This window comes from Henckelia pumila, chromosome 3 (assembly GCF_033568475.1).
Source record: "Henckelia pumila isolate YLH828 chromosome 3, ASM3356847v2, whole genome shotgun sequence".
Lineage (NCBI taxonomy): Eukaryota > Viridiplantae > Streptophyta > Magnoliopsida > Lamiales > Gesneriaceae > Henckelia > Henckelia pumila.
In genome coordinates this window covers 40,969,866-40,996,769 of record NC_133122.1, presented here as the reverse complement: position 1 = coordinate 40,996,769, position 26,904 = coordinate 40,969,866, and the positions used below count along the sequence as shown (strand labels likewise).

Genomic DNA, 26,904 nt, shown 5'->3' with positions numbered 1-26,904 from the left:
ACTCATGAACTCACGGATCATGCGACTGCGCACATCCTCGGTGAAGTACTTGGCGTAGAAGATACGCCTGAACTCAGCCCACGTCAGTGTAGGTAGATGGACTCCTCTGACTGCACCCTCCCACCAAAGGGCTGCATCGCCTCGCATCATGTACGTCGCACAGCTCACCCTGTCGGTGTCTGTGATCCCCATATAATCGAATATGGACTCAAGAGAGCGAATCCATCCCTCAGCCACCAACGGATCGGTGGTCCCCACAAACTCCTTAGGCCCCTTCTTCTGGAACCTCTCTGCGACGTCCTCCTCGTGGGACAGTCTGGGACGGGCAGCCTGCTGCTCCAGCAAGGCAGTAATACCCGCCATCATCGTGGCACTGGCCTGCTCCAGTGCTGTCATGGGGTGCTGCTGAGGTGGCGGTGGAGGTGGAGGTGGAGGTCTCCCACGTCGATTCACCTGTCTGGGAGGCATTCTGCACTACCACATATTTATTTACGTAAATCGCCTTGCATAACTAAGTGTTTAAAATTTAAGGCTAACTTAAATTATAGAAATTAAATCATACTATAAACATTAAAACTTACAGACCGGTAGCGTGGATTTCTGAGCTCGCATAGCAGTAGTGACCCCTCCAAGGACCGTGCTTTGATACCAACTGAAACGACCCTAATTCTATAATAAATAAATATGCGGAAATTTTTTTTTTTTTTTTATACTACTAAATAAAATATTTACATATATGCCCATACATGTATGCACTGAATTAAAATACTTAAAATAAATTCACGACTAAATAAATAAACAATTTAAATACTTAAATAAAAATGCATTCTTTGAATTAAATAAATATCTGAGTCAACCCTATAATTTAAAAATGTACTGCATAAATAAAATAAATAAAAAGTGTGCATGCACTAAAATATTTAATAAAATATTTCAAACACCTCAACCCAAATAAAATAATAAAATGTATCATAAGACATCAGCACGGTGACTCAGAAGCTGTCACGGTCACGGGGCTACTGCAGCGCTGCTCATACGTCCTCACCACCGGTAGGGGTAACCTGCTCCTCTACATACTCACCTGCACCATATCAGTGTAGTGAGCCTAGAGGCCCAACATGCATACTAACAAGGGTTTAAGATAATTTAAAACAATTTAATACTAATACATACATATACATGAATGAGCATGCTTAAAAATTTCATAACATAACTTACATAAATAAACATACATAACATACATAAGTTGTTGAGCATTTATTTTCTAAACATCGAATGGTCATATCCGTAAGTGTGACCCATAGTGCGACTGATCAGTCTAAGAAACCATCGTACGAGGCTGGTGGCGAACCACCCATACATAAATGGCAGAAAACTGCCCATACATAAATGGCAGAAACTGCCCATACATAAATGGCCACACTACTTCAATTTCCACCTAAAATATTTTATTCGCTCAACCATAGAAATTAAATCATAGCATAAAAATTTATTTCATGAATGCATGTACTTAAATAAATTGTGTGTCCTTCATATATATTTAATTTAGTTTTCTTACTAACATATAAATATTAAAATAACTTAAATGCATAAAAATAATTAAATATATAATCAGGACACATGCAATTTTCTCATGGATGGTTTTGGACTGCTGGCCCTACACTCAAGCCCATTAACTTAAATCTGGCCCATTAACATACTTAAGCCCAATAACTTAAACTTTAAGCCCAATTAATTAATCTAAGCCCAATTAAAATAATTAAGCCCATTAAAATTACACTAAGCCCAATAACACTTAAACTGGCCCATTGGGCCCAAAAACCCAAAGATTGGCCCATTAAATTTTATGGGCCCAAAAGCCCATAAAATTAATGGACTAAATTAATTAAAATTTTAAAAGTCCAAATAAAATTATTTGGGAGTCCAAATAATTTTATTTCAATTAAATTGACTCAAAACCCATTATTTCATAAAATATTTTAAAAATAAAAAGACTCGAGTCCGGCCCACCAAACCCGGACCCGGGCCCACTTAACCCGACCCACTAACCTACTGACCCGACCCGAGCCCCCACGACCCGACCCGGTACCCTGAAACCCTAAAACCCGAACCCCCTTACTTCCCCATGGCCGCGGCCGTGAGCAGCAGCCATTCCATGGCTGCTGCCGGCCGGCTCCGGCCGCCCCTGGCCGGAGCGCCGCCGCCCGGACGTAGCCCACGTTCGGGCGGACCTAACCTGTCCGAACCCCAGCCCCCATGCAGCCCGGAAACTGGAACCCGACGGCTCTTCCCTTCCAACCCTAACCTGCGCGCAGCTGGACTCTTCACCCCTAAACCGATCGGCCTAGCCCTTCTCAGACCCAAGCCCCTCCATGGTTCGATCCTTAGGCACCCTAGGACCCCTCTTGACCGAACCCTCAGCCCCGAACCAAGCATGGAGAGGAAAAACGTGAGTTATGCATATGAAATCGAAACACAAGGCACCAACAACAACATAGAAATCGTTTTTCTGAAAATAATTTAAAGGAATTTCGATGCTTACTATAATCCATATAATATATACTGATATTGTACGAAAATATGAAAGAATTCATGCCTTTCACCGTAGATGACGAGAAAACACGAACGTGGGACGGTTCCGGGACGACGGGACGAAAATACGGGCTTTTGGAGCTTCGAACCTCTTGGCTATGGCTTCTCTGGGTGTCGGCTAGATGGAGAAGAAGGAGATGAAGGTGGGTGTCGGCTGAAGTTGAGAGTGACGTGAGGTTTTGGGTGGGGTTGGGTAGATTTAGGTTTTATTTTAATAGAAAATAGGGTAATTAAATATATAATTAAGGATATAATATATATAAAATATAACTTAACTAAAACTCTAAAAGAAATTTTTAAAAAATCTGAAACATAAAATAAATCTCGAAATATTAATTTAGGGGAATTTTAAAAATACTAAAAAGTCAATATTTTGACTAATTTTGGATAAAAATGACTCCCTAAAATTAAATAAAATTAAATACTTAAAATTTTGGGATAATAAAACTCAAAATAATATTTTAAGGCTCTAAAAAGGCTCATAAAATAATTTGGGTGGAAAGTTGTCATCTCGTCCGTCCACGGTCCCGTCTACGCGATTAAAAAATAAAAATACTAAAAATCATAAAAATCACTAATTATGGGTTAAATGCTTAGAAATAAATTAAATCATGCATAAATAATTCACATAATTATTTAACCCATAAATCATAAATTTAATTAATTAAATATCCTAATTATGCAGGCGGATTTATGTAATTAAAAATACCGGGTGTTACATCTCATGTGAGATGATGTCACTTTTCTATATTCGTGAGATGATCAAAATGATCTGTCTTTACTATTTACAAACAAACATAATATTTTTAATATAAAAAAATAATATTTTTTTCATAAATCAGATCGGGTCGATACATCTCATAAAATTGATTCATGATTGCACTCATTGACATCAATTGATATCGGCGGCCAGTACTAGAGAGCTAGAGTTTCTAATAGCTTTAGCAATTGCAAAATTTGGTGCAAAATAAGTGAGGTTCTCGATAGCTTGGACCATAAAAAAATGGAAAAAATGTGTACGTTTCAATGGTTTTGTTCATGCCACCCGCAGGGTACTACCCTGCAAACGACGTGTAACCCCATGATTGTTTTAAATCAACGGGTCTCACGTGAGGCCCACTGATTTAAACTAATCAAAATCTGTCACGCCACCCACAGGGCAACCTAACCCGTTTCAACAACCCAATTAGCTCATCCAAAATGTTCAGGCAACATAACACCTTTTTATTGCCATCATTTCTACTAAAAAAAAGTGAGAAATAATAAAAAAAACACACGACATTTAAAATTATAATATGATATCGATGATTTCTTTGAAGAATATCCACAATAATTTTTACAACATCCACAGAAGATGATCATCCCAAATTCTTAACGTTATAATATAAGCAGGATACCCAAAAAAAAAAACCATTTTGTTTCTTGTAGCCCAAAACTCAACAGATCAACACAAAAATTTTGAAGAAATACCCCAAAATAAATTTAATTTCAAGAAAACAAAACGTGAGGACACGTTTTTCCATGAATGTTAATATGTGGGATAATTCATTAAAATGTCTCTATTGTTTCAACGTTGTCCCAATTATGTCCCTAAAAAATTTTTGGGGCTGAAATTGTCCCTAACCTTTTAAAATATGTCTCAAAAATATCCTCCCGTTAATTCTATCGGTTAGACCTAACGAAATCAACACGTGCTTGTCACGTGATATTGCACCCCCCCAATTAAAAGCCCCGAATCCAAACGTTAAACCTAATTCCCAAATCATCTCCTCTCCATTCTCCGTTCCTATTTTACGTGAACCCTAATTCCCAAATCTTTGGCTCTCGGTTTCTCTCCAAGTCGCCGTCTTTGCTTTGGTGGTTGGCTGCAAGACGTCGCCGGCGGTACAACACCTCTGTAAGTGATGTTTTTTTATTTTTTATGGAGCTGAGACGAATGTATCCAACCGATTTATTTTATTTTCTTGGTTATCTATGCAAATCAACGCTTGCTTGTTCATGTTTTTTTCCCGCAATGTTCTTACTTTTTCCAGCTGCTAGTTGACTCTTCGTAATACAAACGGTTTTTTTTGTTATTGTCTTAATTACAGTGAAAATCCTTACACGATAATTTACTGAAATGACTTGAATCTATTTTTTTTATGTAATTACTTAAAGTAATTTCAGATTTGTCATGAGTTGGTATGATTCAAAATTTTCAACTGCGCCAAACTTTGAAGACATTGGTTTTAGGCCGAGACCTATGTTCTGTACTTATGGTGTTGAACCTCCTTTAAAGACATCATGGACGTTGAATAATCCAGGGAGGAGGTTTCGCGCATGTCCTAATTATGGTGTAAGTGTATTATTTTTTTGTGATATAATTTAAATGATAAGGTTATGTAATTTCAAGTTAGAAAATAAATTTTTTTCTTGTGCAGACACCTGCATACTGTGGTGCATTTCAGTGGTGGGATCCCGAGATGTGCAGTAGATCGAAACAAATAATACCTGGACTCGAGAAAGAAATTACTGACTTGAAGGACGATAATGTTACATTAATGAAACATGTGAGAAATCTTGAAGATGAAGTTCGCAAGAAAGAAGATAAAATCAAAATCTTAACATCTACGGATGAATCCGGCAAGAAATTGAAGAGAAGATTGCTGGCTTGCTGCTGATTATTTTTGGACTTGTGTTGGTGTTGGTTTTCATAAAATAAGAGTGATGATGTTGGTAGCTAAAATTTTGGATGCACAGTTAGTTTAAAGGTTGCTAAAGATGATGCTAACTAGTAGTTTGTTGCTCATTTAATGAATGAAGATGCGAATTGGTTGTTTTTTTGTATTCCAAGATTCTGTTTTTATTGTTGGACTTGTTTTGGGGTTGGTTTTGAGAATTCACGTGTGAAGATGTTGGTACCTAAAATTATGTAATGAACGTTATGTATTCCAAGCTTCTGCTCCAGTTATGAATGACGTTTGACGTTCAACCATTATCCTGTTATGGTCTCATTTAGTTAGTAGATGTGTTTTTAATGCTTGAGCCAATGTTGGAAATGCTTGGGTCAATGTATTCCAAGCTTCGACATCTGTGTTGGAAATTTTTGGGGCAATGTATTCTAAGATTATGTTAAAGTTACGAATGTGATTTAGATCATGAGTATTTTGAATTCAATTTGGTGGCATTATTCAATGATGTTCATTCCACTATGTATCTAATCACAGAAGGAAAATTAAATTAAAAAACAATACATAACACCAACATAGTCTCAAGACAATACTTCAACAAAAAAGTCTGGAAAACACCAATCCATGGTCCCAAAATAAGTATGCAAAACAACTATTGAAAACCCCCAGCTTATAACAAAATTCTCACAAAAAACACAGATGGTCCATTACATCAACCACAACTCATCAACTACCAAGTTCAATCCTTCCCAGTCGAATTCTTTGAAGCACATGCGGATGATTGAGTATTGGAAACGGGGCTCGCAGTCTCATGGCCTTGGCTTGAGTGTCGCTTCTTTCGTTGATCATCTAATGATGCTCTGAGCCGCAAAAATGTCACAAAGTTTTTTCCTCCTTTCACGAAGACAGGATTTTGCATATATGTGGACTGAGAGACATTGAAAACAAATTATTATAGTTATGCTCTGAAGCATATTTTACTCACATGTGCATATGCATTACATTATACTAACTTACATTGATAGTTGAACTCCCTCCTGCTCCATTTGAATTTCCACCTGCTCTAATTGAACTCCCACCTACTCTATGAGATTTCCCTCCAGCTCCAGTAGAGCCCCCTCCTGCTCCAGTTGAACACCCTCCCGCTCCATGAGATTTCCCTCCAGCTCCAGTTGAGCCCCGTCCTGCTCCAGCTGAACACCCTCCCGCTCCATGAGATTTCCCTCCAGCTCCAGTTGAGCCCCGTCCTGCTCCGGTCGATCTACTAACTGCTCCAGTTGAACTCCCTTCTACTAACCTTCTCACCTGTGTCAATCAAACCATAAACATTACTGAATGAAATCGAGAGTAAATAAAATAAAATTTAATCCAATATACCGACAATTTCTTCTTTTTACTCTGGTTTTCATCAGTTGTACGTGTTGTTTGACTTTGTTGCGTTTGTTGCTCTTTATTGCATGTCCTTTGGTTATGTCCAAATTCTCCACACCTTCTACATTTACTAATTCTTCTTGCATCACGCAGATGAGTTTGGCTAGAACTAGGAGGTTCATCTCGTTCCCTCCTTCGCAATTTAGCTGGTCTACCCACTTTTTCTTTAAACACCGGAGGGAGTGGAGATAGCATTGAAGTTTCAGGCCATAAATCAGGACCAGTGATTGGCAAAATCGATTTCTCGTAGCATTTCTTATATGTATCAATCTCATAATATGAATGCACGTAATCAATTGGATCTTGATACTTGTACCAGATTGCACAAACCGCATGCTGGCAAGGGATACCAATCAAGTCCCACCTCCTACAAGTGCATGAATTTGTACCAAAGTCGATTGTGTGTTGACCAGATGGTCCATTAACCTGGAAATGTGTATGATCAGCTTGTATTGGACTGTGTTGTGATGCGTCATAGCAAATTTGCTCCAAAACCTTTTAAATCTTTGGACATATCTTCTTATCTCATTTCTCAGCCTTCTCTCGGTTAAGCTGAAATTAAACCATGAGCAAATTTCTTATGGTCTCAAAACATTGGAATAATTGGTTTCTCTCTGGCCTCCAAGATGAAACTGTTGAAGCACTCGCACATATTATTCAAAAGTGCATCACATTTGGAGGTTGGCCTAAAATGTGACTTGGACCAATGCTCCGTGGGTTTCTTAGCCAACCACTCGTACGCTTTCACATCAATTTCTTTTATCTCTTCCATCCTCAAACGAAATTCTGCAATTGTTGTTGCTTTGGCTGCTGCCCAAAGTGAATTTCTAATATTCATATCTGGAAAATCATCTCTTTTCATGTTAGTATGCAAATGCCTAACACAAAAGCGATTGTCAGCAGCAAGAAACAAGCTTTCAAATGCCGGAATCAGACCCTTTTGTTTGTCTGACATGAATGTCCATCCATGTCCATCTTCAAAGCCGAGATCAGTGTCCAACAATTGCAGAAACCACATCCAACTGTCTTTTGTTTCTCTTTCAACCAAGGCATATGAAATAGGGAAGATATTATTGTTGGGATCTAGCCCAACCGTCGCTAACAATTGTCCACCATTCTTACTTTTAAGAAAGCAGCCGTCAACACCAACCAGAGGTCTACATGCATTTTTAAATCCTTCTTTGCATGCTGAAAAGAATATGTACATACGTTGAAACCTTGGTCCATCTTCATCCTCAGTCACTTTTAAAATTACTGTAGAATTTGGATTTACCCTCACCAACTCTGCACAATAATTTTTGATTTTGCTGAATTGTTGGTTAATTGAACCCTCGACCATTTCACGAGATTTCCTCTTGGCAAGATAAGCCTTTTTCCTAGAAACAAGCAACCTTAAGCTGTCGAATATCTCATCTTTAAAAGCTGTAGTCCCCAAATTTGAGTTTGATTTAAACTTGTTGAGAAAAGTCTTTCCCAGCCAAGTTGAGGTTGCAGTTCTATTACCATTATCCCAAAAACAATTCTTGTGGTTTGGTTGAAACGTCTCTATCTGCCAACAACTGTCATGGCTCATTGGTGACACGTGAATCACCCAATCACAACTTTCATTTCTGCACTTTCCCCGCAATCGCTTCTTATCAACTTTAACGAACCTAAGAGACCTTCCTCGTTTGATGCAATGATTTTCAATGGCAAACTTAGCCTCATCTCTTGAACTAAAAATCATACCAACCTGCAAGTTAGGGTTCTCTGCATCTTTAATGGGGTTGAACAAAGGAAATCTTCGGGCTTCAGTATCTTCATCATCATAACCCACGTCACTGACCAATTCATCAATATCGACACAATTAGCATCACCTTCTACATTCTGCAAAAATATTGATATACTTATTCAGCATTAAGGACTAAAAACTTAAAAAATTATTAATCTAAGAATATATATTTAATTAACCAAGATGCTCAATAAACCAACCTGCATCCGAGATAGAACCTCATTTCTCACCACACCATTATCAATAGCCGCTCTGTTGTCAGCATTTCGGCATCATGATCAATGTGACTAAAAAAAATTCTATCATCTTCATCAAACTCGTATCCACTGTCTTGAAAATCTTCATCGTCATCATCATCTGAACCACTCCCATCAAGATTTGATCCACTCCCATCAACATTTGAATCACTTCCATCAGCATTTGATTCACTTTCAATCTCATCTGATCGATCGAATACTACAATAACTCTACTAACGTCTTCTACATATATATCCACTTCGAAGTTATCTGTGATGTACTGTGTAACGGCCAATACATCCTCATCATTATCCAAATATCGACCTTTCTTAGAATTACGTCCCAATTTATGCCAGAGTCGAAACTTCTTTTTATCTCTTAGACCTAATTCTTTCAAAACTCCCAATAAATGCAGCATACAGATCATCTGCTTGTTGAGGAAGTCAATATACTCAATACTCCCTCCCAAATATTCCTTCCATGCACTTGTCCCCTTCGTTGTTCCATTGAAATAGAGTTTTACAGTAAAACTGTCATGTTCTCCAAGATAATCTAAAAATAATAACAAATACACAAAACCATGTTTATGAGTGCCGTTTACAAAGTAATTAAACAATAATTATATAATTTAAATACTGAAAATGGACATAAAATACCATAGTTTGGGGTTGAACTCAAAGCAATTTTACTTCGTCTAGCCATCACAGCTAAATGTAGAATGTATCCTCACTGTTCATTATAACAAGTGTTACATGAGTTTTCAGCAAAAAAAATAACAAATAATATGCTCTTTGAACAAATGCAATTTTTAGGAAATTTCAAGCCAAATTAAAGTTAATAAAAGCTCCAAATATCGCAGATGAGTATAAAAGAAAAATTCAAGCTTCACACCGAGAAATAAGAGAATCATGAGCAGAAACAAACTTACAGTAATTGTTGAAGATGTACCGCCGGCGAAGTCTTGCAGCCAACCACCGAAGCAAAGACGGCGACTTGGAGAGAAATCGAGAGCCAAAGATTTGGGAATTAGGGTTCACGTAAAATAGGAACGGGGAATGGAGAGGAAATGATTTGGGAATTAGGTTTAACGTGTGGATTCGGGGCTTTTAATTGGGAGGATGCAATATCACGTGACAAGCACGTGTTGATTCCGTTAGGTCTAACCGAGAGAATTAACGGAAGGATATTTTTGAAACATATTTTAAAAAGTTAGGAACAATTTCAGGCCCAAAATTTCTTTAGGGACATAATTGAAACAATGTTAAAACTATAGGAACATTTTAATGAATTATCCCTTAATATGTTATCTTTACTCGAATATATTTTTCTCCTTTAAATAATATTAAACTTAGAATATAATATAATATAATATAATATATATAAAAACCATAAGATCGCAAATATCTGACATTTATCTCCTTCTGTTCCACTCTCTTACTTTCTATCAGTTTGTACCAAAGTCGCATTATATATACCGTTAAAACCCGGTGACATACGACAACACATTTTCAAACACAAAACTCGAATCGCAGAGAACTGTAGACGAAGGAGCCGGAGAGGATTTGGTCGCGCGTCAGCGGCAATCGATCCTCCCGTTAATTCCTTACCACTCCATCGCTTTATCCTCTTCACTTGGCTGCGTCTAGTTTCCATTTTCCATCCGCCAAGTCCATGGATTCGAGCTTAATCATGAAACCCCGAGCATTCTCCTTGATTACACGCGCTCCAGCGAACCCTTCATGCTCATCGGGGCAACGCGTTGGACTCCTCCGAAGTGAATTCCTCGGCTGCGACCACAATCTCCGGCGGCCGGAAGACCTGCTTAGTTATCGGAGAAAATGTAAAAAATTGAGGTTAAGATCGAACTCCCATTACTACAAACACGTGATCAGAGTTTCGCTAGACTCGCAGCCGACTCTCGTCTTCCCCGCCGTTGCTACATTTTCTGCCCTCACTGTCGTGTTTTTCACTTATTCGAAGAAACAGTTCGATGTCATGCAGGTAAGCGCTTCTTTCTGACTGTTTCATACAGTTCATGTGGAAATTATGCTCTATATACGAACACGTTGCATCTCCAAGATTTTGCTGTGTCCGTGATCTAGGTACTTGGCATGAGAACATTTTGCCAGTTTTCCTTTTTTTTTTTTTATTTTGCCAATGTCGTGTCGTTTGATAATTGAAGGAAGACCTGAAGGGTGGGAGATGTTCAGAGTTTAACTTTTGTTAGATTGTGAAACTGAAATGACGTTGATATAGAAAAAGACACCTTTACTTCTGAATTACTTGGTGTATCAGCTATATTGATGCATTTGTGTTTGTCTGCGTTTGTCAGCTCAGCGTAGTTTCACTCTTTCCACTTTATTTTTGAAATAACGGTCATTGGAATGTTATGAATGAATTTCTTGTCGTGCCACCTTCTTAAAGGCTATAATTTGGTCTTGGAGAAATATTTTATATTCTCTTTTGTTTAGAAATTGGAAATTAGCCTTGAATGAATGCAAACTGAGCCTTGTATTCAATTCAATATTACGTTTGAATGTTATTTTGAAATTCATAGATAGAGTCTTTCATACTCCAATCGTAGTGGTGTTCATGGCAGTGGCAAAGTGTGTTGCTAATGTCCTGCAATGTGTATTCATTTGAAACTATAACTTTCATAGACCTATGTTGTGTGAAGCCTATGCTACAAATTAAAATTAGATATTTGTTACCATCAAATTGGCTTCTTGTCCCTACCTAACTGAGTTTTTGTGACACTTGACTGAGTTTTGTCTATGTTGGATTGGAGTGAGAGTTGCCACCTTTTGGAGTATACTTTGGTTTTTAACTTTTTACCTTTTCGTACATTGTTAATGCTGTCTGAGTGTAGGCTACAAGTTACAACCGAGATATTGTGGTATCAACTGTGGCCAACAGTAGGTGTGTCACTCTGTTGATTGACTAATTTTACTAGCAATGATGCAACTCTGAAGCAAAAGCTAAATTATTGTTTTTATTAGTTTTGTTTTACACTTTATTTTAATTACGCATTATTCTGATGGTTGAACAGTAATTTAGTAATAGAATATGAGTTAAATGTGAAACAAACTGTTTACAAGTATGCTTTGTATATTTTATTTGATATTATACTTCCATTAGTTTCTTGACTTCGTTATATCCAACAACAGGAAAGATTTTTTAAGATTAGAGATTGATTTCCTTTAAAGGAAAATATGATGGAAACACACTTTCAATGATTCTACTAATTTATTGCTTTCTCTTTTCCACTTTTGTCAACAAAATCAAGTGTTTATAAAAGAGTAATCTGGTAAAGTGGGACCTATTAATTAACTAGTTAGATACTTTGGCGTGATAGTAGTTGGGTTCTGATATTTCCTAAGAATCTCAAAGCTTAAGTAGGACAATTGCACAGCTAACAATGTCAGTTGTAGTAGAATGTCATAGGACCAGGTTATGTCACGTGAAGACTCTTAATGAAAATGTGTTATCATCATATTTGACCATCCATTTTAATGACAATCTGTGATGGCAAGGTTGTTCCATGATTTATCCGGCCACAGAAATAACAGAATGTTAATCTTTGTTGATTGGCATTTCAAATTCGCAAAAACTAATTTGTGATACTCTTTTTCAATACTTTTAGATGCCAGGACAGCTAATTCTTGCATTATCTGAACAAATACGAAGCATTATGAGCTGGATTATTACAGATGCACGCTCCAAAGATTTACAAAAGGAAACATACGTTGGTGGTAACAAAAGCCTGGTAAAAGAAACTAGAGAAAGCAACGAAGTGGTTTCTGAGATTGAATTTTGGGAAACCGATACAATTAACAGAGACACTCCCATCGCAAAAGAATCTACATTTCAATCTAATGCGGTTTCTTCAAGAGCCCAAGACTTTGTAACCGACGAGACATCTGAGATTATGGAGTTATCATCTATACCCACCAAAGTCCACGGCACATCTTTCCTCACTGAAATTCATGAGGTGCATCTGGATGGGCCAGCTGCTACAGAATCTTCAGCTCCGATACTTAAGTCAAATTTGAGATCCGCATCTTCTTCAGCAGTTGATCTACAGGCAGAATCTGATGAACTTGGAGTAAACCTTGAAATCCTCAAAGAGGGTGATGTAACTCGCAATAACCTTTATTTAAGAGATCCCCATCGAGAAGAGCCTTCCAAAATGGATGAGACCTCCTTGGAAATGTTGGATTCTTTGGAAACGTTGTCATCTTGTGTGATCATTCATGAGAACAGTGCCTCTTTATCATTCACAAATAATTCGTTGGTGGAAGGATCACGTGTTAGTGCACCAGATAATGTTTTGCTTACAGGTTTTCAGATACACCTGTCTTTGTTACTTTAAGTTTTCTACATTAAATGCTTTTCTTTATGCTTACTTAATGATAAGAGTTGCAGTCTTTCCAGAAAAATCGGAAGGAAAACTGCTTCTTAATTGTAGTGAAGACTTTTTTTGTCACCAGAAGGGTTCGGGAAATAGGAAAGGGTTAAGAAACAAGAGCAAGAACATTTTTCATCAAGATAGCCAGAAAAAATTGTTCCAGTCCTCCAGTCCCAAGGGGAATCATATGAAAGACAAGCATAACCCTTCATGGCAGTTGCGTGTTTACAATCAACTTCTCAGAGAAGGCAGGTAATTCCTTTGGGGTAGTGATATTTTTTTTATGTGTCTTATTTTGTTTTGAATTGCTTATCTTCCTGACATAAATAGCAGTGCAATAAACTATAATACATTGTAAGGTAAGAACTACGCTGGTGATGGGGAAGACAAGTGCTTGAACACATTAATGTTTGATACTTTACATGATAAGCAATTGATAACTTTCCTTGTGCATGTGGATTATGACCAATATTTTCATATATAGATCTTGTCAGTGTGCTTATAGTCTCTGGATTCCAAATTTCCAGGCTGAATAACTGTATAGAGTTGCTTGAAGATATGGAAGAAAAAGGTCTGTTGGATATGGATAAGGTGAGTCTGCTTACCTGATTTTCTTCTGTTGCAGTGACCAGTCTCTTGTGTGATGACTTATCAAATATCATGTTTCCAGGTTTATCATGTAAGATTTTTTGATGTCTGTAAAAGAAAAAAGGCTGTTAAAGAAGCATTCCGCTTCGTCAGGCTTATCCCAAATCCAACCTTGAGTACATTCAATTTGCTCATGTCTGTATGTGCAGGCTCACAAGACTCTGAGGGTATGTGCTTTTCCCTTGAACATTAAAACAGTTCTTCCCACATGCCACTGAAACCTGAAGCCATTCTTTAAATTTTCTTACCTTATCGTTAGATATGTAGGTGCCTCTGAAGTTATGCGATACGTTCAGGAAGCTGGATTGAAAGCCGATTGCAAACTTTATACCACTCTAATATCAACCTATGCCAAATGTGGAAAGGTGGATACTATGTTCAAGGTATAGACCCAGTCTTGTAAGCTCCTATTTCAATTATTTATAAAAGCAATCCTCTGTCAGCCTATTTATTGGTTGCACTAGAGCTGTATGAGGCTATTTTCTTGGATGGGGAGAAACCTCAATCTTCATGAGTATAAAATATAACTAATGGATTCTTCCACTTATACGTTATCATGTTTTTGACCAATATCATCAATCTGTTTACAAATCGCCAAAGGTGTCGCGACACAGTTTATTTTGTAATTTTTTCCCTCCGAATTCATCTCCTCACAAGGTCTCCAAGATTTCAGGTTTTTCATGAAATGGTAAATGCTGGAGTAGAACCAAATGTTCACACATATGGTGCTCTGATCGATGGTTGTGCCAAAGCAGGGCAAATAGCTAAGGCATTTGGTGCCTACGGAATACTAAGATCAAAGGTTGATAATGTGTAGGATTCAATTACTGTTTCTATTTGTAGTATGCTTACGGCTGTTTTCTTATTTTAGCATGCAATCTAATTTTTGTGGTTTGTACGTCGGGCTACTAGATAAGTCTAATCTACAATCTCTTGTATACAATAGAATGTGAAGCCAGACAGAGTTGTTTTCAATGCGCTTATCACTGCATGTGGTCAATCAGGAGCTGTGGACCGTGCATTTGATGTGTTGTCAGAAATGAGAACAGAGATACAACCCATAGATCCCGATCATATTACCATCGGTGCTCTGATGAAGGCCTGTGCTAATGGCGATAAGGTGAATTTTGTTTGGGCTCTTGACAAAATCAAGTTGATCATTGGTCCTCATCCTGTTGTACCACATTGTATCTTAACTGGCTTTATGCGAACTGTTTTTAGGTTGATCGGGCGAGGGAAGTGTACAATATGATTCATGAGTACGGTATCAAGGGCAGTGCAGAACTTTACACTATTGCTGTAAACAGTTGCAGCCATCATGGTGATTGGGAGTTTGCTTGCAGTGTTTATGCTGACATGATTAAAAACAATATTGCCCCTGATGAGGTTGTCTATTCATATTCTGTAGTTTTTACTGTCTCATTTTAATTATTACTCTTTTGGTCATAGCTTAAATTCTGGTTTAATGGTCTAAATTTGGTGGTGCAATGAAATCAGCAAATATCAGTTTTCCAATGGGGGGATGGGACCGGGTTTCGCATTCCCCCTACTTTTCAACTGTTATTTATAACTACTTGTGACTTTAATGAATTATAGTATTACCCGCTTACCAATCTCAAAATTGCCCCCTAAAAGTCTTATTCACTCTAGACATTTCACTTCTCCTTTTTCTTCCTGGCTTTCATTTTAAACAGAGCAAAAATCAGAAAATTAAAGCAATGCAATGCATTCAATAAGCTTGCGCCTTTCTGTTTTAATTTATATGTCATTTCAACCCTCAAATAGGTAAGAGTTAAAACACTTAACAATGTAGCATTATTCTAAGTTGTCACTCTTTCATTTGCTCGATCCTTCTTTTATTTTTGACTGGCATTCATCTGGTTAAAAAATTACTCGATCATGTGAGTCCAAGCCAGAGTCTAATTTTTTAGATGTCTTTGAGTATCCTTTGCCATTGCAGCTTGGTTTCCTATTTAATTATTTGCATGAATATTTAGAAACTTGATGTTTATCAACCTGTCAAACTCAAAATTCCTTTTAAACCACTACAGAAAAGCCAACATCTCTTTCTCTATATATTTTATGTTCAATGTATGCTCTGCCATAGTAGTATCTGATACTACAGTTCTGCTTATTGAGGTAGGATGACAATATTCTATGGTGGTTGACTTGGTCAATGTCTGGAATGCTCGTGTTGATTTTGTGACTTTGTAGTTTTGGTTTCTGTGCCAGTCATACGTGCAGGTCTAGCTTTACGAGGTCCATGATAGAGTCCAGCTTCAGATACACATATATGCACATGCAGACACATGCATATGAATTTGTTATATTCCTTTGTGTTTGGTAAATGGCATTCTTACTTTACCTTTTTCCATCCAGATGTTTATCAGTGCATTGATAGACGTCGCAGGGCATGCTGGAAAAGTGGATGCCGCATTTGAAATTCTTGAAGAAGCTAGGGCTAAGGGAATGCCTGTTGGAATTATATCATATAGTTCCTTGATGGGTGCTTGTAGCAATGTATGGGCTGCTCATATGCTTCTGATTTTGTGATTTTCCTTATTTACGTTGCTGTTGTTTTCATCAAAGCTATCGGGTTGTGCTTCCCTCGAATAAGTAGTCAACAAACAAGGATTATTTTGAATTAGTTGATATTTTGCATCTTGATTTCAATTTTTACCTCTTGGATTATACATTTATACTGATTAATCAAAATATCATTGACATGAGTCGTAATTGTTGGTGTATTGATTTATGTCCCACATAGGTTGGCTAAATAACCTGGACCTCTTTATATGAACAAGGGCAAACCTCACCTCTAGAGCTAGCTTTTGAGGTGAGTTAGGTCCAAGTTTAATTTCTAACATGGTATCAAAGCCCGGGTTCCCGTTATGTGTTGGACGGCCCATAGTTGGCCTCACCCGTCCCATAGTTGGCCACCCATTAATATATCCACGCTCCAGTCGTTTCATTCCTGGGCGTGAGAGGGTGTGTTGGTGTATTGATTTATGTCCCACATAGGTTGGCTAAATAACCTGGACCTCTTTATATGAACAAGGGCAAACCTCACCTCTTGAGCTAGCTTTTGAGGTGAGTTAGGTCTAAGTTTAATTTCTAACAGTAATGTTTGTCTTTCTTCTCTTAGGAGCTAAAGATCAATCAAGTTCTTCATGTAAACAACAGATATTAAATGCTTATCCAATTGATTCACTAAAGTTTTGGATGAGGTGGTAATTTTGATATCCCTGATACACAATAATAAACTTTTGTTTCATGTTTTAACCTATATAGTAAGATACTATTGCCTAAATCAAGGGCGTACTCGTATTTGTCAACTACTTCACTTTCTCAGTGGCAATATGTGCATCATGTGAATGATTTGTTGATTTTACGCCGTTGTCTTCATAGTATTGAAGATAAGCCCCTACCATCTGAAATGGTGGAGTCTGACTAATGCATCTGCTCAATCTGTTTTAGGCCAGAGATTGGCAGAAGGCACTGGAGCTTTACAAGGTCATCAAGAGCTTGAACCTTGGGACAACAGTTCCAATGATGAATGCTTTAATAAATTCCTTGTGTAAGTTTTCAACCCCCCAGCCGGCACAGATCTCCCGAAAACTCTCTGGAAAGTTTAGTTTCTAAAAATGTGACTGAAAATGGAAAATGTATCAATTATGTTAGCTTTACACATCTTTTTAACAATAATTTACATTCATGGTTCTTAGACAAAAACAAAAACATTGATGACAATGGTCGTGAAGTTAAATTCACTGATAATATATTTCACTTAGAGGTGCTAATGACCTCAGTTGTCAAACGGCATGGATTGGCTAGGTGGACGGCGAGTCTGTATGTGGAAAGCTTAAAAATTGTCTGTCATGTCACTAAATTCGAAATGGTTAAATCTCATCTTTATGGTATTGTTGTGTGAGGAAATCACCTGTTCATATACCATTGCAGGTGATGGTAATCAACTGGAGATGGCTATCAAAACTTTATTTGAAATGAAAGACATGGGCTTATGTCCCAATTCCATCACATACTCCATTCTTTTAGTGGCAAGTGACAAGTAATAACCTGCCTTTGTGTACAAGTAATATGATTTTGTTATTTCCTTTTCAAACAACAAATATCCAGATCTCATATACTGGTTTGATCTCTTCCCAGCAAGGATGATCTAGAAACTGGCCTCATGCTTATCTCTGAAGCAAAAAAGGATGGTGTTGCCCCTAACCTTGTAATGTGCCGTTGCATCCTGGGTAAGATTAGTTGGTTTTCTCTATCATGTTTCTGTGAGAATGTATTAATGATTGTCAGGGAAATCATTGGTCTCATCAAGTTAACTTTGTCCATTTTCTGAAGCTATGTGTTTATCAAGATTCCAAAAAGCTTGTAAATTTGGTGAGCCGGTGCTATCTTTCTCCTCTGGCCGACTTCAGATTGACAGTAAATGGTAAATAATTTTATATCATTAATATGAAGCAATTGTTTGTTTCCTTTTTTTCTGAAAAAGATAATAATGAATCACTCGTTTGGATTCTTTCCACATTTCAGTACAAAAGTCGGTAGCGAAATTCTTTTTCTTATGTAAGATTGTATTGATACTGGGACTCGTAAATCACAGTACTCCAATATTTACCTGTTGGAGAAATTTTTATTTTTGAAATCAACCTTGTTCTGTATAGTTCCTTGATCAGAAAACATGTCGGTAAATTTGGAGCACCTTACTTATGACTGGTTCCTTGTAAACTTGAAATACTAATGCCATGTTTCTACTACAAGGTTCGGTCTCTCTTTTATTTTGTCTTTCTCTTTTTTGCGCCTACCAAAAATTAGGCCATCATTGCTGATATTCGAGATTTTTTTCTGCTTTTATCACCAGATTCAAAGTGAAAGTTAATTTCTGGACTATGATATTCTTGGCGATGTGATAATTGATACACCCAGAGATGAAACAGTTCGTGCTGTTTGCGGACATTAGAAATGTTTACGAAAAATAAAAAAATTTGATGATTCTTGGCTCCAATTTTGCTTTGTTTGTGCAAGTTTTTGGTTTGCTTTATTAAAAAATCAATTAAATCTATCTGTACTGCAAGTCTGCGACTATAATTTTCCCATCTCATTCTAAAAATTAAGATGCAATAGAAAAGTTCTCCTTTGAGATTGATTGATTGGATCTTGACCGATTTCTCCATATTACCTGATTTAAGTTCCTGTCACTATCATTTTGAGGGCTGAAAACTGTATCTTCTTTTTATATTTGCCGAAACCTATCTTTCCTTGCAACATATCATTTGTAAAGTAACCAACCTTGCTTAGATTTACTCTGAAATGGTGAGTGTAGAAATTTTTAAGAAGCATTTTGATATGAGTCATATTTGCAGGACATCCTTGGCCTTGATGGTGTACAGGGAAACAATCTCAGCTGGTGTCACGCCCACTATGGATGAACTTTCTCAAGTTTTGGGATGCCTTCAGCTTCCTCATGACGTATCTGTAAGAAATAGGCTCATCGAGAATTATGGAATGCATATTGGTATATCAGAAGGCGCAAACATCCATTCCTTCATTAATGGGTTTGGGGAATTTGATCCGCGTGCTATATCTTTAGTAGAGGTCAGCAAACTATTTCGAAAATGGCCTATTTTTGTTAATATTTAACAATATCTTTATTGATTTTTTTGAACATACCCTCAAATATTACAAAAAAAATTACTCATCTTTGAAATCTAGGAAGCTGCTTCACTTGGAGTTGTACCTTTTGTCTCTCTAAAAGAAAGTCCGATCGTCATAGATGCCAGAAATTTCAGTGTGCATACAGCTGAGGTATACTTGTTTCCCTTGGTAGCAATATGCTTCTACTATCAACCGTACAATTCTGGTTAATTCAACTGTCACATTTAAGCTATATGAAACTCACTTCTGTTTTGAGTGGAACCTCTTCCTTTAGGTTTTCCAACAACTCCATAATTTCAAATGCCTTGTTTTCTCCATTGTTATTTTGTATCGCACTCACACAAAGGAATAGATATTGGCTTTAAATCCCTAATTTTATCTCATTTCTAAACCTCCCTTCCTCTTTCTATTTGTCCTTGCGAGGAGCTCACACATGCAAATTCTTCACCTGCATACAAGTGTGATCCATTTTTTTATACATTAATTTTTTTCAGCATTTAACTTCTATTAGTTAAGATCTAGTAATACTGTGAATTGTGGATTTTAACTGATAATGCAAACAACTGTCAGGTGTATCTCTTGACGGTTCTGAAAGGGCTCAAGTATCGTTCAGCTGCTGGTACCCTCTTACACTTACTGGTGCTGCTTTGTTTTATCTTTGTTGAGCTCTCCTCTGCATTTTTGTTGCAGGTGCAAAACTGCCTAATATAAACATTTTACTGCCCGTGAAGAATACGCAAATTAAGACTCCTGCTGGTGAGAAAACGATTAATATTGCCGGAAGGTGAGAGAATCTTCTCTGCTAATTTGAAACAAAAAATTTTAGTATGTGTATGCAACTCTACGGTGGACATTAAATCTTCTATCAGTGGATGGTAGGAACCAAACCTAGGGAGAAGAATCTCGAAATTTGACCACCAAAATTACAACTGATTCTGGCGTAAAACTGGGCTTTCTTGCATGAGCCTCTCGATTTGAGCTCAAATTTTACTGATTCTGGAGTTTACATATTATATACTATAAATTAAATAAATATCATTTAATATAAAGTTGAAGATTAAAAAATTGAGAAAACAGTGACAATAAAATTGTATTTCTTTTCTTTCTCTCTGTTTACAATGCACAGTGCTTTTACTCGACATCTAGTTTGAATTATGTTTACGATAATTTAGCAATTACCAGACTGATTAAGCTCGATCGCGTAAATTCGAGGACATTTCATTTATAGCCCTACTTTGAGTAAGCTCCGGAGACCTCAGAAGATTCCTTCGTAAAATTGAACTTTATAATTATGTAATGATATATTTTTTTATTTCCAATTTCAAGGCACCTCCTCTACCATAGTGTAAGCTGGGGCTTGACAATTTGAATAAAGGCAGATTGGTTGGAATACATGGAAAAAGTCTTTCATGGTATATGAGAAGAGTAAATTAAGTTACTCTAATTGAGAGCACCAGATACTGGTACGAAGACACTGGATTAACAACCGAAAAAACTGAACTGTCCATTGTGATAGCGACATTGGTTTTTTTAATCCTTGTTAGCTGAGCCACTTCACCATTGAAATAATATCTTTTAACAATAGCCGGATGATTTAGGTGTTAATTTGTCATTTGTGAAACCGTGATTAGTAATAACAATCGATGTTACATTCATATGTTTCAAAATGTTTAAAAGTTGCTTCTTTTGTATGCAGGATAAGTCAGTCACTTGCAGGAGTGTTGAGGAGACTTGGTATTGCTTACCTAGGAAACGAGTCGTATGGAAAGATCCGAATCAATGGTGTTTCTATAAGAAGGTGGTTCGAGCCAAAGCTAGCGTCTAGTTTCATCAGGAGTACAGCTCATAAGAGTTTGGCCCATGGACATCTAAGTTCAGGCATACTCCGCCAACAACGTACAATCAGAACTGGTTTTTTGTCCTTGGAATAAAGATGATGAATTGGTGTCTTCCAGGAATGGATCTACATTGCAACTATACTCCATTCGAATCTCTGGTGGTGCACAAATTCTTTGCTTAATTTGACATCTTTCATGGTCATGGTCAAAGGGTCTACTGGATTTCGATGAAGCTGGGATGAAAAGTAATCTTGTGTCGGAATTAGTTATGTGGAATCAGTAGAAGTGCATTCTTGGGGGAGGAAACTGGAAATTATCAAATATAAGGTTGCATCATCATCATGCTTTGAGAAGAATCCGATATTTGTTGGTTGGAAAGTGTTTATACACGTGAAATGAAAATATGAGTTGGAATTTACATGTTGATATCAGCGAAGAAAAGTAGAAAAAAAGAAAATTTGGCACCTGTGAATGCCTAGATCAGTAAACTTCGGTTCCTAGGAGGCGATTGGCATTTTGATCATCCCTCTTTTCTGTACTAAATTTCAATTCACTCTTCGAATATATTCTCTCAAGGTGTAATATATTCTGTAATTTTTTGGACTCGCTTTCTCTCAAGGTAATATGCATATTGTGCATTTTTCTCATGCTAAAAACTCGGAACTTTGTTTGTATCAATGTTAGTAACCGTGAGTACTGGGGAGTCGCGATAACATTTAGCATGGCCAAAAGTTTTCTGGTTGTACTCGAGTGGATTGATAACATTTAGCATGGCCAAAAGTTTTCTGGTTGTACTCGAGTGGATTGATGGATTTCAAATCTTTCAATTCTGTCAGAGGCGTATGCAGAAAAATACAAATAATGTTAGGTTGCGTTTGGATTGAAGTATTTCAAATCCCAAATTTTGCGTTCTTCTGATCATATTATTTATTCATCTATTAATTATTTATTTTACATCAATCAAATCATTGAATTTAAATTACTATATTACCCCTTATAAATAATATAATTCATATCTTATTTATTATTAAAAAAACAAAATGATAATTTTTTATTTTTATATAAAATTTAATCAATCAAATAAATTATAATCCAATCAAATCAAATATTATATTTATTATCATTATTTATTTATTTATTTATTTATTATTACATTATATTATTTATCTATATATTATTTATTCATTCAGCCTCGTACCTTAAGTTATAAAACCTATTGTCAGATACACTAAGGCGTATGTATGTATGTTCCCTCAATTCCAGCTTCATGGTGCATGGAATTTTCACTCCATAACTCCATTTTTACAACACTGTTCCCTGACAAAGAATCTGAGAGCTATTCGAATATTCCATGCTCATTTACTGAGAGCGGGCTTGTTCTTCGTCTCCCCTAACCTGCAGACCGAGCTCATTTGTACATACACCACATGCCTTGACAGAAACGGTCTTAAAACGGTAGCTCATTTCTTGAAATGTCTCAATCCCAAGAACCCATTGCCCTTTAATTCGATTATATCTCATTTTTCGCAACATGGGTTCAACTGTTTTGCCCTCCACACGCTTTCTTTCATGCATTATAAAGGTGTGTTTGTTGATTCCTACGCCTTGTGTTGTGCTTTGAAATCAATTTCTTGTTTAGAAAATGTTTTCCTTGGAAAATTGATGCATGGCTATGTAGAGAAGTCGGGTTGGTTGGCTAGTGTGTTCGTGGGTAGCGCTTTAGTAGATTTTTACGCGAGGATGTCATGCATGGATGATGCGGCTATGGTGTTTGATGAAATTCCGATTAAGAATACTGTATGTGTTAATGCGCTTTTGTCAGGTTACGGTGGGGCAAAAATGTGGGATCAAGGGGTTAAACTGGTCAGGGAAATGCAACTGTTGGGTCTGGAAGCTGATAATTTTACATTTTCTGCAGCCTTGCGGTCATGTACGGGGCTGTATGATGTAGAATTGGGTAAGCAGATTCATGGGATTGTTATTAGAAAAGTTATTGAATTTGGAGCTGATGTGTTTCTGCAGAGCCTGTTGATTGAAATGTATGGGAAATGTGGACTCGTGGAGAGTGCAAAAAAAGTTTTTGATAAGGTGGGATACAGAGAAGGGGAGGAGATGCGAAGGGATGTTATTTTGTGGACTTCGATGTTAGGAGTGTATGGAAAAAATGGAAATTATGGACAAGTCATTAGGCTATTCAATAATATGCTGAATGAGGGTATTAAACCTGATGGAGTGGCATTTTTGTCAGTTATCTCTGCTTGTGGCCACACTGGCCAAGTCGACCTTGGGATGAAGTTCTTTGAGTCAATGACTCTAAACTATGGTTTAAGTGCTAGTCAGGAGCATTACAGTTGTCTCGTGGACTTGCTTTGTAGGGCTGGCGAGCTGGAGAGGGCATGTAAATTAGTAAATGATGTATCAAATACTGGATATGAGAGCTTCACCGTTTCCTTGTGGGGGGCATTACTTAGTGCTTGCAACGAGCGTGGAAATGTCAAATTGGGAAAGGTGGCTGCTCAAAGAGCCCTGGAGTTGGAGCCTGGCAACGTTGGGATTTATGTTTTACTGTCCAATATGTATGCTAAGAATGGTATGTGGAACGAGATTGAACAATTGAGGGAGTTGATGAAAAGAAGAGGATTGAAGAAAGATACTGGATGGAGTTTGATAGATGCAGTGGCTTGATGTATTAAGTGCCATTGGCTGGCTGCAATGATTTTTTATTTTCTATATTCAAGTGCACATACTAGGAATAATATGTGCACGATGATATCAAGTTGAGAGGGTTGATGATGGACATTGAATGGAATTTGTTAGAGTTTCATTTAAAACCAGTCCCCTTCATAAATCTACATTAATGAAGACTACTCAACAGCTTGCTACATGAGTGCATCTTAATCAGATCAGTTTGATTTGTCAAGTTACTTGAAACTCTAGGATTTGAGTTCTAAGTTGGCATTGAAAGGTGAGTTGGGAGGTTTTTAATTATCTTGAAACTCGATAAATGAGCAGGCAATAGTGTGATGTCCTTCGTCTAAACTCTCCATGTCTTTTTCCTATTAGCAAATTGATTATTAATTGATTTTATAGAGTTCAATCTTGTCCATGGTGGTTGAATGCTTGTATCAAAGTTGGAGAACAGCTGCACACCCAAACAATTTCAATCCATTTGGGATTGCTCCACAATGAGAACTTCACATTAAACTATGGAGTTTACATGACGGGACTGGTGCAAGCTCACATTGCAAGACTGAGAAGGCAGGTGGCAAATTGAGTATTTCATTTATACCAAAGAAGAGATTTGATGCACCTTCGAAAAGTTGATTAGTTGATCAGGATCGTATTTACATGGAATATTAGTATCCTACATTTATATTTTATCTTTGAGAATTGAGACATGAAATCACAATTGATATTGCGCCAGCTTCTAGCTTCCAACCCATGAAAAAAATAATTTACTAACCTGCTTTTCATTGTAAGGTTGACAAGGGTGCAAATGGACTGAGAATTGATTTGGCTTGTAAGTTATTCAAGCTTGCTTGGTTATTATTGGATTTGTCGAATTTAATGAATTCCAGTCGAACTCAAATATGTTCGAAGATATTTTCATGTTGAATTCAAGCTCAAATTATTTTGTGCATAGTTCACGAGCTGCTTGCAAAGCAGACCAATAAAGTCGAGCTAGTTGAGTGTTTGCTCAAAAAGAGTTCAATAATTGAGTTTGAGCTGGCTGAAAAAAGTTGGAGTTCAAGTTCAAATATGGAAATTATACTAGTACTTGGCTCTATTCAATTTGCTTGGATCCTTAAATTGAAACTGTGCAACACTACATACTATCCTCGGGATCCGATGTATCATTCATGTAGTTTATTTATATTCCTGTCATTGATGTCGTATGCATTCATTGCTGTGTCAAGTAGTTCCATATTAAGCACCGGACTAGGTTCATTAAGAAAGGCCATGGCAAGAAATTCCCGTAAGTATCATTGTTGTCCCAAAAACTCCAGGTCATTGAGAATGAATTTATACTTTACCGCTCCCCCTCAATCCTCATGTGTAAGCAGGATACTGTGAAATATAGCCTGGATTTGTTATCCAATTTGTAAACAAGTACGTTGGTTGCATGCACCGGGTGTTTTGAGCTTGTGACCAACTGAGTTTAGCCCGTGTTTTTCTTTCCAAAAGTTCGATTGCCTAAGAAGCAGGCTAACAGTAGTTCCATATATGCATCAATTATCATTTCTAATAGTTCGGGGTACATGATTTGAAATAGCTGTAAGTAGGTCTCCCGGTCGGACCTGGTGGGACGTGATCTCGTGCTACTGTACTTCGGTTACGTGATGCTTTTCGATTCAAGGAACCTAATCAGCAACTCATATGGGCATGTCTATATGGACGGTATTCAGCTGAGAGGTTTTGAATATGTCAAAACCAAGATGAAAATTTTCCGATAGTGTTGTTGGAGTTAAAGTAGTTAGAAGTTGAACTTTTTTAAATACTTGAATTATTTTGTATTTGATCGAGATTGCGGGTTAGTTCCTTTTTCTACTAGTTCATACATACGTCGGTTGAAGATCTTTTCGTTTTTACTCTTTTGTAGCTGGCAATTATTTGGTTTTTTGCAGCATACCAGGTATGAGAATTCCTTATCACTAAATGTGTCAAGTTCTTTTCGTATATTTTTATGCGGGTCCTTTGATTAAATTCCTGCACATTCCCTTGTTTTCAGATTGTGTGATATATGTTGAGTTGCATTAATTGTTCGCAAAATATGGTTGGGAATCAAGGCTTTTTGAGCACCAAGACCTTGTTACATTTGAGCTGTTTCTTGGCCCAACTTTCTTGAATAATCACGCTCGTAAATCCCCACCCTTGTCGGAAGTGGAACATGTTATATTCTTCCTTAATTTTGAACCATATTTCATCTCAACTTGCCTTTGTTTTCTGCCCCTTCACAGCCACAATCATTGTTGCTAATTTTTAATCATAAATATCCGATTATGATCTGCCATGGTTTACGTCTTTCCACTGTTGTTCATGTCGAACATGTCGGGGAAAAGCTTGGGTTTCATCTTGCGCGAAAAAACTTCAAGTTGGGTGGTAACTCATCAAATACTCACCTTGCGAATAGTCAAGTCGCCGCGACAATGTTTCGCGAATAAAAATTCCCAGAGAGGTGTACGTTGTTCAGGTTTATGGTTAAATTTTTACTTGGTGAATCTTTGATCAGAAGCGTTGTATTTGCTATCGAGGGATTGTTTGAGATTTTTTTGGAAGTGAATTGTGGGAATGGTATCCGATAGGGGCCTTACTAAAGGCAGAGTAACATGGGATTCATGTGCCATACGGATTGAATAGTCTCAATCTACTGGAAAATAAAAATAAAAAAGGGATTTTTATTTCTGATTGATGGATCATTGTAAGTTGTGGAATATCCGTTGCAGATAAATTTAAAAGAGTGCAGACAATGGCTTTGAGTGGTATTTGAGTTGATGAGTGTTTAATCGAGGGATGTATCGAGCCGAGAGGGATGTATGTATCAAGCCGAGATGAGCCGAACTCTTGAATGTTTAGGAGTTTGAGTTTAATTTAACAAATATATTAATGATTCATGAGTTTATTCAAGTTTTATC

At 37.1% G+C, this 26,904-nt stretch overlaps 2 protein-coding genes across 3 annotated transcripts; both read left to right on the top strand.

Moving 5' to 3' along the window:
* The first annotated feature begins 10,222 nt into the window (after window positions 1–10,222).
* LOC140886856 (pentatricopeptide repeat-containing protein MRL1, chloroplastic) lies at window positions 10,223–21,877 on the top strand. 2 transcript variants are annotated; one of them, XM_073293741.1, is made up of 19 exons: window positions 10,223–10,702; window positions 12,345–13,041; window positions 13,136–13,361; window positions 13,637–13,700; window positions 13,780–13,924; window positions 14,025–14,140; window positions 14,431–14,559; window positions 14,704–14,877; window positions 14,979–15,143; window positions 16,137–16,277; window positions 17,235–17,334; window positions 17,718–17,826; window positions 17,925–18,016; window positions 18,120–18,210; window positions 19,142–19,373; window positions 19,491–19,583; window positions 20,004–20,052; window positions 20,124–20,217; window positions 21,130–21,877. In XM_073293741.1, exons 1-19 carry the CDS (start codon window positions 10,373–10,375, stop codon window positions 21,362–21,364), a joined length of 3,282 nt encoding a protein of 1,093 aa, XP_073149842.1. In that variant the 5' UTR covers window positions 10,223–10,372; the 3' UTR covers window positions 21,365–21,877. The 2 variants fall into 2 exon arrangements, with proteins under 2 accessions (XP_073149842.1, XP_073149841.1); XM_073293740.1 differs by having other exon boundaries at window positions 13,127–13,361.
* A 639-nt stretch (window positions 21,878–22,516) lies between these two features.
* Window positions 22,517–26,600, top strand: LOC140891291 (putative pentatricopeptide repeat-containing protein At3g23330). The gene is made up of 2 exons (XM_073299716.1): window positions 22,517–25,904; window positions 26,001–26,600. The coding sequence occupies exon 1, from the start codon at window positions 22,517–22,519 to the stop codon at window positions 23,954–23,956; it is 1,440 nt and encodes a 479-aa protein (XP_073155817.1). The 3' UTR covers window positions 23,957–25,904; window positions 26,001–26,600.
* Window positions 26,601–26,904: the final 304 nt, after the last annotated feature.